The sequence below is a fragment of the Rhinolophus sinicus genome, chromosome 8, assembly GCF_057876585.1.
Source record: "Rhinolophus sinicus isolate RSI-liver-muscle chromosome 8, RSI-T2T, whole genome shotgun sequence".
NCBI lineage: Eukaryota > Metazoa > Chordata > Mammalia > Chiroptera > Rhinolophidae > Rhinolophus > Rhinolophus sinicus.
In genome coordinates, this window is record NC_142508.1 from 42,558,446 (window position 1) to 42,573,104 (window position 14,659).

Genomic DNA, 14,659 nt, shown 5'->3' on the forward strand with positions numbered 1-14,659 from the left:
TGCCTTTTCCTGGTCCTCCCCCTGGCACGAACCCAAGTATCTTTCCCCCAACCTGTTCCTCTTCCCACTGTCCACTGGTGACAGCCTCCATGTCCACCCAACCCCCCACCCACCCACCCACTTGTAGACCCACTAGAGTACTGCAGACTCTCATCTGCTTCCTCATGCCCCCTTCCTCCCCTGATGTTTGGGCCATTGTCCCAGCCTTCCATCTGGCCATCCTGCCTGCAGATTCCCCCCCCCCCCCCACCTGTCCTCACGCTAGTCCCCCATTGGTCTCCCTTACACAGACTTGCTGCTCAAAAGCCTTGCACCTGCAACATCAGATCCAACCTCAAGGCACGTATGGCATCCTGCCGGGATCTTTCTCAGTTGAGCTTGACCCCTTCTCTCCCAGTCTTTCTACAGCAGGAAAGGTACTTCTGTGTTCCTGGGCCTCACTGTGACTCATCTCTCTCCCCCATACCCCGTATTTAGCCAATCACCAACCCTGTTGGGTCTACTCTCAAAATTGCTTCTGAGGATGCCTGCTCCTTTCCACCCCCACCGCCACCACCCTGGTCCCAGCCATCATCATCTCTCATGTGGATGCCACCCATTTCTTCACAGGGAACCTTCCTCACATTCTGGCCTCTTCATATTAGCCTCCAGCAGCCAGAATTGTCCATGAAACCGTTCACAGAACCATGTCACTCCCCAGCTTAAAACCCTCTCAGTGGCGTCCCACTGTATTTGCAGTAAAGTCCTGCAAGGCCCTGTGGTCTGGCCCGCCTCCCTCTCCACCTGTCTCCTCCTTGCTCACTCTGCTCCAGCCATACGTACCATCTTTCTGCTACTGGATTTGCCATGTTGCTTGCTGCCTCAGGGCCATCACCTCCTCTGTTCCTGTGGCCTGCATGCTCTTCCCCACGTTCTTTGCCTTATGAATGGTCAAATTGCTGAGTAAATGCTACCCTGCATCTTATATCAGATATCCTATTCTTGAAAGCACTTTTCCCAACTTGGAATTACGTAATTTGATTGCTTTTTAAAATTGTCCCCACCCCCAAACACCGTAAGCTCTACAGAGGGAGAAACAACACCTTTGTTTTACTTTTTTAAAAATTCAGCTTTACTGAGATACAATGGACTGTTTTGCTTTTAACCACTGTATTCTGTGAGTTTAGTCACGGCCTGACACATAATACTGTCTATCGGATACTTACTGACTCAGTGATAGAATATCAGGGTATTTCATCAACTCCAGTCCATGAGCTAGCTCCTCGAGGGCAGATTCAAGCTCATCTCTGGGTCCTTAGCTCCCAGCCCAGGGCTTGGCACAAAGGGACACACAGGGAACGTTTGAACTGAAGGAAATGGGGAACTGAGGAAAGATCCTTCAGTAGAAGGAGGGAGTCCAATGCATTGCTGAATATCAAGAACAGACTCTAAGGTCTGTGGGGTTGGGCTGTGGGCTCTGAGGAGATTCCCATGTCCCTGAGTGGGCAGGGAGTGGTTTTCTGCTGTCCACTGGAGGCTGGGGAGCAATTTAAGGCTCTAAAGAGGCCCTTGGTGGAATAGAGAAAGAGCAAGCTGAGGACAGGTCTGGGTTTCAATCATGACGCCACCACTCACATGCTGTGCGACATGGGGCAAGTGACTTCAGTTCTCTTAGCTCCAATTCATCAGTAAAAAGGGGATGATAATAGACCTTACCTCCTGAGATTGTGGTGAAGGTTAGAAATAATGCATTGGCTCAATTAGCACAGAATCGGCAGTGCTGCTGCTGCTGCTGCTGCTGCTGGTGATGATGGTGATGATGATGATGATGATGGAGAAGAAATATTGAAGTCCTCCGATGCTGGGTGCTCCTAAGCAGATCATAGGGTGGATACAGCTTACCCTCGACTTAGGGCCACTGGAGAAGCTGTTCTGAGGGCAGGGCCAACGGGGAAGCAGGTGTGTAAACAGGAAATGAAGGCTCTAGCCCAGAAGCTAGCAAAGTGAGGAAGAGGTGGGCAGGCAGTGCCGGGGGTGGGCCAGGCTGGGTTTGATTCGAGGTATTGGAGACCCACTGGGAAGGAGTGCACGGCCCTGCAGCAGGACCAGCCAAGCATCTCTTTGTGTGTCCATCTGCCACCCTCATCCTGTTTTCCCACGTGTTTGGGTCCCTAAGACAGCTTTCCCTGAACCCCCAAAGGCTGCCTGGGCCTGGGCTCTGCTGCAGGCCGATGTGCTGAGACGCAGGCAGAGGTCTGCTCAGTGAGTCTCAGGTCCCAGTTTGTCTTCTGGCCCAGCCGTGGACTCACAGTGTGGCCTGCACGGTCTCTCTACCTCCAGCGGAGCTGGGGGTCTGGGGGGGGCCTCTCTGAGCTCTCGCATGCTACAGCCCTACAGATGAAGCAGTACTTGTGAGAAAAGACCCTGGGGCCCCCATCCAGCCGGGGGCTCATTGGAGATGTTGCCGGACGCAGCAGGATCCAGAAAGATGCTGGGGAACCAAGCCGCAGAGAGGGTCCCCAGGGGCGGCCAAGAGAAAGAGGCCGTGGCTGGGGGCCCTGAGGGGTGAAGAATCCTGCTCTGCTGTCCCCGGTGGGCTGGCTGCTCCCCCCACCACTCCCCGCCGGGCCCCCGGGGGACCTCGCTCTAATAATGTATTTGATCGACTCGCCGGCCGCGTACAAGCGATTATTGTCTTGTCGGGAGTCAAACGTATCGATCCGGTGAGAAATATGAGCGGAGCAATGGGGCCCGCGTGTCAGTTACCAGCCCCGCTGGCCCTGGGGAGCCCCCTGCGTCTCCTTTAATTACCGCTCAGCCCTGAGCCCAGCCTGGCCTCCCCGCTGCTGCCTCCCGCCCAGGCTTCCTGCACCCCCAGGGCCCCTGGTGCTCCCCAGCTCCCGTGCCCTACCTGTCTTGCTCAACATGGCTGGAGGCCTGTTCTCCAGCTGCGAGGCCACCATCGCCCCTGCCTGGGCTGCCCCATTCCTGCCTGCCAGGCCCTACTCACCCAGTGTGCCCCAAACTCTGCCCCTCTGCCCTCTCTCAGGCAGGGGGACATGTCAGGCCTATTCTCCTTCAAGGTTCCCCGACTCTGGCTCAGGGACTCAGTTCTGGTCTGCCTGAAGCCGTAACAGTGGAGCCAACGTGGGAAGCAAGAGCAGTGGTGGGGTGACTTCATCCCATGGGGGCACATGTAAGGCTTTCCCCTGCTCCCCCACTCAGCTGCAGGCCTGGGAGGGCAGCACAGAAATGGGTGGTGTTTCTCTTCTTGCTCACAATGAGGGGTTGCCCCTGGGTCATGTCCAAAAGCACGCTCCACCCGTGGGTGACGTTGACTATGGCTGGTGGAGCACAGGGGTGGCTTGGTGGGATTCTGCCCCCCTAGTCCTTATGACCTTCATTTCCAAACCCCCAAAACCTAAATCCTCAATCAAAACAGCGTACTTGGCAAATACAGCATTAAGACAAGGCTCCAGTACCCTACTGCCACCAGACTGCTGTCCCAAAGACCCTTATGTATAGAAATTCTGCATCAGAGAGAGGTATGGACCAGGAGGCAGGAGATCTGAGTTGGAGCCGGGTTGGTGCTGTGTGATCTCTGGCTTTTCTTAGTGAAATGGTCTTTATAATACGGGATGTTGTGGAGTGTACACAGCTGGGAACTGTTCTCTCTGTGAGCACATGTAAGGACTGCTGGTTATTCCCATCCAGGGGGCCTGCCTGCCTGGGCGTGTCTGGGTGCAGACGGAAGGGCACTCATGAAGGTTTGCCTGTGTTATCTCCTTCGTGAGTGTGCATGGGTGTGAGTGTGAGCAGACAGAGAGAGAGATAATGGACCAGGAGGCCTGCCTGGGCACATACGTGTATATGTGCCCTTGTGCCCAGGTATCCACTTGAGGGAGTAGAGCGGTGTCTGAACACAAGAGTGAGGGAGGGTGGGGGGTGGTGGTGGTTGGTGTTGGGGCCTGTGTCTGCGTGCGCGCGCACACACACGTGTGTATGTGTGGTATGTGTGATTGAAAGCAAAAGAGAGAGAAGTCCTGGGGTCCGTGTGTAGAAATACTTGAGTGTATGTGTATGTGTGTGTATGTGTGGGGGGAGCGGTGAGTCCAAGCGTCGTTGCGCGCGCGTGTGGTTTGGGGGGGCGTCCCCCAGCGTGGGTCGCAGCGAGTCCTTCGGGGGCCCGGGGAGGGCCGCCGGGCTGTTTGGAGGCGCCGGGCAGCCCGGTAGCCTCGGACCAGGCAACAGGAGGAGGAAAAGGGCAGTGGCTCCGCCGCGCCTTTGTCTGCGCCGCCGTGCGCCGGGAGTCCGGCGCCTTTGTGTGACCCTCGCAGGTGTGCGCGCGGGGGCGGAGGGGGAGTAGGCCGGGAGGGGAGCGAAGGGAGGGGCGCCCTCCATCGCAGCCGGCCCCGCCCTTCGGCCCATTGGGTGGGCGCTGCCGCCCTCTGGCGGGCGCGGAGCGAAGCGCGGGGCCAGGAGCGCCGCGGCGCGAAGATCCAGCCGGCTTCCAGGGGACCCGGCTCCTCCACCGGAGCCGCCTCGGCGCCCGTATTTGCCCTGTGGCCGACTTCTTGCCGCTCCAGGGCAAGGCCCTGACCTGCCGCCCGAACTGCCCACGGGCGCCACTTCCTTTCAGTGGTGGCCCCGGTCGCCTCACCTGAGAACAGGTGCGCGGCAGTGTCCCCCCTCCCCACAGCCGCGCCGAAAACCCACCGCGAACGCCACCCCCTGCTGTGCTTCTGGGCTCTGGGCTTTGGGGAAGGACACCTCACCTCCCTGGTCCTCAGTCTTCTCATCTGCCAAATGGGGCAAATAGTGATTGCTTTAAGAGGTGATGCTTGTCAAGTGCGAGGTGCAGGGTCTCGCACTGGGAAAGTCCCATGCTCCAAATACTTATAGCCAGTGTTGTTGTTGTTGTTGTTGTTGTTGTTGTTGTTGTTGTTATGGGTCCACCTTCTCTCCCAGGCCCACACACCCTGTTCCAGATGTGTTTCCCCCATGGAGGTTGCAGGGAGAGGGGCAACTGCCGCAGGCACCTCCTGGAGGCACCGCTGTGGAAGTCAGGCCTTCCAGCCTGCTTGGCCTCTGCCCCATACCCCCACTTCCCCAACACACACTATTTGGGGTCACTGCCTGCTGGGGTGGGCCTTCGCCAGGGTATTTTCCCTTCCGTAGGGGGCGGGCCCTGTGGTTTCCTCCCAGGGTGACTTCCGGCAGAGAAGGCTTGGCCCCCAGAGAAGGCGGGGAGATGACACAGTTGTTCCCCCAGCCCTGCGGGGCGGGCAGCATGGTTCACTCCAGCATGGGGGCTCCAGGTAAGGGGCCAGCGCCACTGCCAGGGAACACGGGCAGCTCCTTGGGGTGTGTCCTGCTGTGCCCATCTCTGGCCGGCCCTGCCCTTCCTCCTTAGCTGTCTCCTCTGCCCTTTCACTCTGTACCTCAGCAGTTCCCCCTTTCCCACCCTGGGTCCCCTCTCCCAGCTCCTCTTTCCCTTCCCCGACCACCTCAGACACCTGGGGGCTTCCGGCCTCTTCTTCCCATCTCTGCCCCCGTGTTCTGAAGGCTCTGGGGGAGGGGATGCAACCTAGGGGTGGTAGGAGGCTCTTAGATAGAGGACCAGTGGGTGGCAGGCATGAATGCTCCTTGAGTGGGGGCTGAGTTGCCGGACATTTGAATGCGTGCATACCTGTGTATGCATATGTGAACGGTAGTCCTAAGTCTTCTGAGTGTGACTGTCATGTGTCTGTGTGTGACGGAGAGTGGGGGGCTGTTGTGTGTGGCATTGTGGGGGTAGCCTTGGCAAGGATCTCTTGGCTTCCTCACTTCATTTGCTCAGATGTCACCTCCTCAGGGAGGCCTTCCCTGACCTCCCCATCTAAACTGGCAACAAATCCTGCCATTTTCGGCCCCCTTGCCCTGCCTTCTTTTCTTCATGGCATTTATTTCCACCTGAAAATTTATTATATGTCTGTGTGCTTATTAACTGTCTCTCTCCCCCACCCCACCCCACCCCGCAAATGTCAGTTGACTGAGTGAAGATTGTGCGCGAGGCACCATAGAAGGCGATTTGGGTTTTTAGCTCATTTGGTGTAATGTGTCTATCTCTGCATAATGATACTTACGTCTCAGCAGTGCTGACGGGAGAGGTAAATGAGGTAGTACGTGTAAATGCTTAAAACAGTGTCTGGAACACAACAGTCATCAGTAGTTCACAATTGTTTTATTTGTGGCCGTATAGGTGTGACTGTGGGTATGTATGACGTTCATAGGTGTCTGTGGGGATGAGTCCGTTTGGTGTGTGCTGTCCTGTGTACATCAGACGCCCGGTATGCAGGCATCCCTATGGCCTTTCATCAACATGTATTTATTCAGCAGTTCTGTGCTAGGTGTTGGAAACACAATTGAATACAGCTTTCGTTCTGTCCTCCTGGAGTCCCCAGTCCAGTGGGGGAGACAGATCTGTCACCAGACAATGGAGAAGGCACAGGCAGAGGGGTCAGGGCTGGGATCTGGAGGCACAAGGGACTATGAGAGCCCATAAGATTTGCCCGGTTCAGCCAGTGGGGTGTCAGGGAAGGCTTCCTGGAGGAGGGGATGTCTGCACTGAGATGTGAAGGACGAGTGGGTGTGAGCAAGAGAAAAGGTGAGGAGGGGGTTGAAATGGGAGGAAGATACCTTGCAGGCTGGCATATGATTATTTATCGAGGGGACCGTGTGCAAACATGTCCATGTGTGTGTGCTCCCACAGTGGACACACACCCGGGCGTCCGCACACTCATGCAGTCTGCTCCACCACTGACTCGTCCCTGTCTGGGGTTGAATGGGGGTCTCATACGTGCCAGGCACTGGGTTAGCCCCTTTCCGTGGGATTTCTCACAGAACTGCCCTGCCTGGGGGGCCCTCGCTGGGCCCCCCTGCCTGGACAGGAATGAATACGTTGTGCGGCCTTGGGCAGATCACTTCTGCTGCCTGGTCTTGGGCTCCACATCTGCGAACTGGGTTCAGGGGTCCACCTCCCAGGATGAGGTGGCTCTAGGCGTGTTAGTACGTGCACATTTGTGTGTGTGTTTCCAGCTTCGTGTACATGTGGATGCACATCTGTGTCTGTCTGTACAGCTGTCTGTGGGTGACTGGGTGTGTGAGTGTGTGCACGTCTGTGTGTATCTGTCTGAGTGACCTGGGTGTGTGAGTGTGCACGTCTGTGTGTCTGTCTGACTCTGGGGTGTGAGTGTGTACATGTCCTTGTGCATCTTCGTGACCTGGGTGTCTGAGTTTGCCCATCTGTACCCATCTGTATGTGTGTGTGGGTGACTCTGGATGTGTGAGTGTGTGTAGGCGCAGGTGTGCACACTCACGTCTGGGTGCTTTGCCTGTCTGCCCACGTCATTGTGTCTGGGCCTAGGTATCCATCTGCACGCGTTCCTTTCTGGATCTGTGCACAGCCAACCTTGTGTGTGTGTGCAGGTCTCCATCCACGTCTGGGGCCCTGCGTGCTGTGGTGTGTGTGCTATGTGGCAGTTCTGTTGTCAGCACAGCTCTGGGGCCACATCTCTTGTTGCGTCCGCCAATATCTGCATCCCTCTCTCCTGACAGCTCAGAAGTGTTGACTCCCTTGAGGCCACGCAGGGACAGCTGTGGGGTTGTCGGGGTGTGAGGTGCGGCTCCTGGGGAGGCCAGGCTAGACCAGCTGGGCCCACAGTAGTTCCCGGCAGCAAAGAACCTGCCCACAGGGGCTCCCAGGCCAAGTCTTGATTGAAGCGGGCTGTGGAGGCAGGGGACCCAGGGGACAGGCCAAGCGGGACCAGAAGGGGTGAGGGGCAGCCCTTGGGCCCTCTATATTTAGCCCCATTTTCGGTAAGTGCTAACGAGAAGCTGACCCAAGTCTGCTAAAACTGGCTGGGGGAAATGCAGAGGAGAAGTGAAAGTCGGGGAGGGAGGGGCGAGGAGGGGTGAGCAGAGTCCCTGGCCTGGGCAATCAGGGGCAAGCAAGTGTGAGGTCAGGGGCGTGAGCAGCCCTGGGTGATTTTGATTCTGGGATGGTGGGAATCAAGGGGCCTGTAGGGTTGTGCATCGCTTTCACCTCCCCTCCCCTCGCCCATCCTGCTAAAAAGTTACACACTGCCTGGGATGGGAGAAGGGCGGGGATGGCCGTAAATAACCAACCCACCTTTCTGTAGGAATGAGACTTTGAGAGGGGCTTTTGAAGTCTCCAGGGGGCAGGAGTACATTAGACTCACCCAGGGTGGGGGAGGGGGGCTTTAAAAATCCGATACCCAGGTGGCACCCTGTGCCAGTGAAATCAGTATCTGGGGTGGGAGAGAGAGGGGGGCGTGGGGCAGCCTGGCCTGGGCCCAGGAAACAGCCTGCAGGGAGGATGGCTCAGCGGCCTCTTGACGGAATTGCCGGTCACTCAAGTCTCCACTAAGGCATCATTGGATGCGGCTTCCTGGTGGAAATGGAATCTTCTTGACTCTTCCTTGGTGGCGATGATTTGATGGCACCGTTTTCTCAGGTTGGGCTCTGATGGAGGAGGAGGAGAGCAAGAGAGGCCTGGACAGAGGGCAGCACTGGCCATTTTGCCGTCTGCCCAGCCAAGGGCAGCAGGGTTGCACAGCTGTGTGTGTGGGTTGTGATTAGGTTGAACAAGGGAAACAGAGTGGCGGAAATGTCCCCTCAAATCACATTTGCCTCTCCAGCCACTATGCCTGCAGAGGGGAAGTTACCTTAAAGATATAGGTTGGAATTGCTTGGGGATTGGGGCTGAGGGTGGAGGTGTCAAGTGACAGCAGGGGGTGGGGCTTCTTTGGGACAGGACCCGGTCCTGGTCCCTTGGAGATTCTTCCACGCATTTATTTCAAAGACACAGTCCCAGCCTGTGCAGTGATGACTCCAGCCTGGGCCCTAAGGAGTTCACAGTCTGGGACTGGGGGTCACTGCCTGGGTGGTCAAGGTGTGTTGGGAGCAGGGACGGGGGGAGCCCAGAGGAAAGAGATACTGACCACCTGGGGAGTCAGGGAGGACCTCACAGAGGAGGTGATGTGTGAACCTTAGAGAAGAGCAGGAGTTTGCTGGTAGAGAAGGAAAAGGTCTCCCCAGACCACAGGAGAGCGGAGGCAACGGCCTGGACGTGAGAGATGAGGACTCGGGCCACCCTTGTTCATTAAACCACTTGCCTATGCTGGGTCGTGTCAGGGACCCCAAGATGAGTCAGACCTGCCCTAGTCCGATCGGGGAGACATACTGGGGCCCAGATGCTACAGTCTCTAGGATGGTGACAAGGGGAGATGACGGGTCAGGGTGGAGGGAGCAGGGGACAGACATCTGGGGGCATGGGGGGGTGACTTCATAGAGGACGGAGCCCGGACAGGCGCTCGGTCCTGAAGGATGAGTAGGAGACCAACCAGGTGGATGGCGTGGAGAACAGCATTCCAGGCAGAGGGACCCGCCCTGGGACAAGGTCTAGGAAACATTTGTTAAGTGGCAGAGACAACAGGACAGAGGCAGGAACAAGAGACAGAGCTGCAGGGAGGGCTGTTCGGCAGACAGTCTTCTGAGCTGGGTGATGCCAGGGGCCCAGCGATGCGTCAGACCCAGCTCGACCCGCTGGTCTGGTGGGAAAGGACCGGGACAGAGGTGGCCACAGCCCTGGGGGCTCGGGGCTGGGACAGCAGGAGGGCACAATTGTGGGAGGCTGTGTTAGTCTACGAAGGCTGCTGATAAATAGCACAGACTGGGAGGCTTAAACAACAGAAATTCATTTTCTCATAGTTCTGGAAGGTAGAAGTTCAAGGTCAAAGGGTCAACAAGGCTGGTTTCTTTTGAGACCTCTCTCCTTCGCTTGGGGTGTCATCTTCTCCCTGTGTCTTCACCTCGTGTGTGTCTCTGTCCCAATCTCCTCTTCTTGTAAGGACACCAGTCATACTGGATTAAGGCCCACCCTAGTGGTCTCATTTTAACTTAATTATCTCTTTAAAGACCCCATCTCAAATATAGTCACATTCTGAGGTCCTGGGAGGTAGGGCTTCAACATATGAATGTTGGGTGACCCAACGCAGCCCATAACAGAGACCAAGGATGAGCCACTCAGGGGTGGGGGGAGGTCGGAGGCTGCCTGGTCTGTTGGCAGCAGAAGCATTCGCCAGCTAGGTGAGGAACAGAGAAGCTGCAAGGTCTGGACTCCCCATCAAGCAGAACCCCAAAGCAGAAGATGCCTGGTGTGGTTGAAGAGCATGATGCATGAGTGGTTAGAGATGGCAGTGGAGGGTGGCAGGGACCACACCCCAAAGGCCAGGCCAAGGAGCCTGGGCTTTTCTTGGGGAGACGGGGAGTCAGGAAAGGGTTCAGGGTGAGAGAGCACTGCCTGTGGGAAAGATCTGCCTGGGTCACTGTGGCCACTGGCTGGAGGGAGGGATCAGGGGCAGGGCTGGGGTGGGGCTTTCGGGGATGCTAGGAGGGGTGGGATTTAGCGGTGCATGAGGGTTAGCCAGTGCCTGAAGCAGGGCCGAGGCCGGGAGGGTTAGGGGCAGCATCAGGCACGACTCCTCCTTTGATGCCCAGAGGCAGAATAGGGCGTCCTGGCAGTTCCCTTTGTGTCACTGGGTGCCCCATGCCCAGTGCTCAGAAACAGGGCCCCACCCTTCCCAGCCTAGTCTCACTAGAACTACATGCTGGCTTGTTCTTTTCTTTTCTTTTTTAGCTTTTACATTTTTTCTTTTCTGTGTGTGAAAATACAACATACATATAATAAAGTGCTCCGATTTTAAGTCCTGATGAGTTCTTACGTGTGTACAGACCCACGTAACCACCAAACAAGTCAAGATCTAAAACATTTCCCACCCCTACAGCCTTCCTCCTGCCCTTTCCCGGTCAGCACCCCGTAAAGGTACCCAGGCGTCTGACCTTGATCATCTGATATCATCTTGCCTGTTTCTGAGCTTTGCGTAATTGGAGTCCTGCTGTCTGTCCGCTTTTATGTCCGATGTCTTTCCCTCGCTGTCATGCCTGCGACATTCATTGGTATGTGATGCGGTTCATTCTTCCCACCCCACTGTGGAGTGTTTCACTGTATCGACGCACCACATTTTGTTGATCCATTCCCCGTTGACCGGCCCTTGAGTTATTTCCATTTTGGGGCCGTTATGAGAGGGCTGCTGCGAACATGTGTGCCCGTGGGCACTGGTGGGCAGGATGCCCGGGAGTGGCCATGCTGGGCCACTGGGAGGGGGCACCTCTTAGCTTTCCTGACTTGTGTTTGTATCGATTTACACTCCCACCAGGAGTGTGTGCCCTGGAGTCTTATTCCCGACTTTTAAACCCCAGTGGCGTTTTGTGTCAGGTAATCCTCAGGTGCAAAATTCCTGGACTTTTTCCCCCATTGTTGAGGATGTCCCAGCTGTCTCTTACATGGCCTTCCTAAAATGTCCTGGGTGTAGAGCACACTAGAGTTGGACAGCTCCCTTGATAGGGTGGGGTCACAGTTTACGTGGGGATTTGGAGTGACTTGTTGGGGAGACTTTTGGGTCAGAGTCAGGGTCATGAGTAAGGTCTGAGGCCAAACTGGGAGTCAAGCCCAAATGAAGCACGTGGACCATCTGGATGGGAGTTGGGATCCAGGGTGGGTAAGGAGATTGAGAACAGGTCAGGCAGAAGCCCAGATTTGTGTGGTCGTCTAGGACCAGGAAGCGCTAGGCCCCAGTGGGTGAGCTTCCTAGGGGTGGTTATTGGAAGCCATGACTGGGGTTCATTCGCCCGTAGCAGTCCTGATGAGAAGTGGGAACCCTGGAGTCATGGAGACCGAGATCCAATCAGGGCACCTCTGCTGTCTCGGTGTGCTCTTGGGGAGGTGACACACTCTCAGAATCTGTTTCCTCTTCTGTGAAATGGGGGTAATGTCAGCACCGACTGCTAACATGAGTTCAGAGTCTTACTTAGCACTGTGCTTGGCACAGTAGTCAGCATCCGAGTGCTGAGAGTGCTGAGAGGACAGGGCACTGTCTCCATTGGTTTTGTCCCCTGGTGCCAACTTGCTGCTTGCCACCCCCCCACCCCCCCTGCCACCACCTTTCATTTCCAGGGTCTATGGAAAGGGATTGCATTTTAGGGGCCGGGTATCTCGGTGGGATTTGGGCATGCAATTGGAATTCAAGGCTGAAGTCCCAGGTAAGGTCTAGGATTAGGTTCAAGGACAAGGTCAAGGGCAGAGCCAGATGGAGTTGGAGCTGGAGTTAGTTACCAAGGTCAGAGTGGGGCTGCTAGGCTTGTGCACTGAATACAAGAAGGGAGGCTGGTGGGAGTGAAGTGTGGACAGGAAAGTGGTGGGCCGGGGGAGGGGGCCGGCGGGCGGCTGAATCACACCTAGAGATCTGAAGACTCGCTCCTTTGGGGATGCTGCACTCCCGTCACCCCCCCAGGCCTCACTCAGAATGGAAAACATGCCTCAGCCGAAACCTGGTGAGGCAGGACGGGCGCCTGGGCGGCAGCCTGAGCAACGGGCCCAAGGTGACTTGTCCCTTGGAGCATCAGCAACCTTCTCAGGACCTCCATCTGCCTTCCACCCTGCCCCAGGGCCTCCCTTGTGCGCCTTCTAGAGGGTGAAAAGGATCAGGGATGATCCCTCGGCCTGAAGGCCCCTCTCTTGTCCTCTCAGAGAAAGACAGGGGCCTAGGACAGAGGGCATGTCTCCTGGAAAGAGACACTTGCAAGGTGGCCAGGGGTGGGGAGGATTTGGGGTCAGGCTGTGGTGGTGCTGGAGGAGGCACCGAGAGCCCTCCTGGCTTCCCCTCCCTCACCCCACGTCCATCCCTTCTCTTTCCCCAGAAATAAGAATGTCTAAGCCCCTGGAGGCCGAGAAGCAAGGTCTGGACTCCCCGTCAGAGCACACAGGTGTGTGGGAAAGGAGCAGGAAGGCAGAGGGTGGGCAGGGGCGGGCGTGGTGGGGAGCTTTGGGGGTGGCTGGTGAAAACCCGCCTTTTCCTTCTCATTGCAGACACGGAAAGAAATGGACCGGACACTAACCACCAGGTCAGGAGGGAGGAGATGAGCAGGAGAGGTTGGGAGGGGGAGAAGGGAGAAGAAGGGGGGCTCTGTGGGGGAGACGGGTGTCAGAAGCTGCTTCATCTCACTGTTCCCATCCCCACCCCAACTGTCTTTTTGCAGAATCCCCAGAATAAGACCTCCCCATTCTCCGTGTCCCCAACTGGCCCCAGCACCAAGGTAAGCACCTGTCAGAGCAGCCAGGGCAGGGGGAGGGGAAGTGGTATCCTGTGATGGTGGCAGTTGCATCTGGGAGAGGGTTCTGAAGGCCTGCCGTGGGCCCAGGGACTGAGGGGGCACTGAGCCCTGGTACCCTGGTGACAAGGCTCCTCCCGCCCCTTCTCACCCTTGGGCTCCCGCCCCAGGCCTGTGACTCACCCTGGCTCCTTCCCCTTCCCTGGGGGGTGGGGGTGGCCAGGGAAATCCCCCCCAGAGCCCCAGGGCGATGAACAACAGGAAGCCGAGGGCCCCACCCCCATCCCAACTTCCCTGACCAAACAGGGGCCTGCCCCACCCCACTCCCTGCCCCCTAACACACACACTCAGGGCTGGATGACGGGAGGCTGCCAGGGTCAGGGGGAGCCAGACCCAGTGAGGATGGCGGGGGGCGGGGCTGGGGAGATGCTGTAAGAAAGGACCATGGCGAGGCTGGAAGCGGCCAGACGGCAAATCCCAAATGCAGACAGTGCCCTGCTGCTGGTCACTGCTGGGTTCCCGGGGGTCTGGGGCCCAGGTCTCCACCCTCCAGCCTGGGAGGGGCGCAGCTGGCAGGTCCAGAGGCCTCAAGGCAGCACAGAGGGCAGGGGCGAGGGAGCATGGGTAGGACTCCTGACCCCGACTAAAGGTGGCAGAGGGATGGGGTGGGGGGCTTGGAACTGCTCTGTGACCTTGGGAAAATCACTTCCCCTCTCTGGGCTTCTCAGTTTCCTCTTCTCTAAATGGGGGAGGGCTGTCAGATTAGACGACCTGTGAGGTCCCTTCCACAGCTGGTGCGCCTTGATGCCCCGTGATGGGCAGGTATCTTATCCTGACTGGATTGGACAGGGACCAGGGAGTTCCCTCCCTGGTCTCAGGCTTGGCTCTGGCCTTGGCCCTCAGAGCGTCCATCTTCTCCCCCCCACCCCGCCCCCTCAGCTGAATCTTTGCAGCCTCTCCCGACCCCACAGCAGCCCTGCTTCTCTGTGGGGAAACCACAGGGGCCTAGGGAAGGAAGGGTTCTTGCTCCCGTCCGTGCGGGCCTGGGCCCTGGTTCCCTGGGGTAACCTGAGGCAGAGGTGGCTGCTTTTTACTCCCAGTCTGCATCCACACCGCTCTCAGCCTGCGCCTCTCTGTCCGCTCCATCACTTCTGCTGTCAGTCTTTCCTGAACTGCAAAGATTCATGTGCTCCCATCATGGTTTCAGACAAATCGACACACCTCCATGTACAATAATTTACATCATAACTTTGTTAACTGGCTCAATTTAAAAAAACACATTTTATTGTGGGAAATGTGGAGCAGATAGTAGAAAGCAGAGTATAATGAAAATAAATCCCCAGGCACCCGTCAATCAGCTTCAACAATTACCAACTTATGAACTGGCTTGCTCTTTCAACAGCTGAAATAAATATGTTTTTAAATGGAAATTTCACGAATGGAAAACCAG

General features: G+C 56.8%; 1 protein-coding gene across 15 annotated transcripts in view; it reads left to right on the top strand.

Moving 5' to 3' along the window:
* Positions 1 to 14,659, top strand: part of POU2F2 (POU class 2 homeobox 2) — a 70,859-nt gene that overhangs the window by 34,949 nt on the left and 21,251 nt on the right. For 13 of the 15 annotated variants that reach the window (XM_074314248.2, XM_074314249.2, XM_074314253.2 and 10 more), the window contains exons 1-4: positions 5,194 to 5,297; positions 12,799 to 12,864; positions 12,968 to 13,002; positions 13,138 to 13,194. In XM_074314248.2, the coding sequence (XP_074170349.1) occupies positions 5,231 to 5,297; positions 12,799 to 12,864; positions 12,968 to 13,002; positions 13,138 to 13,194 (225 nt within the window). In that variant the 5' untranslated portion in view covers positions 5,194 to 5,230. Of the gene's footprint in view, positions 1 to 5,193; positions 5,298 to 8,290; positions 8,495 to 12,798; positions 12,865 to 12,967; positions 13,003 to 13,137; positions 13,195 to 14,659 lie in introns of those variants that run through there. The other 2 variants (XM_074314252.2, XM_074314251.2) reach the window with 2 other exon arrangements.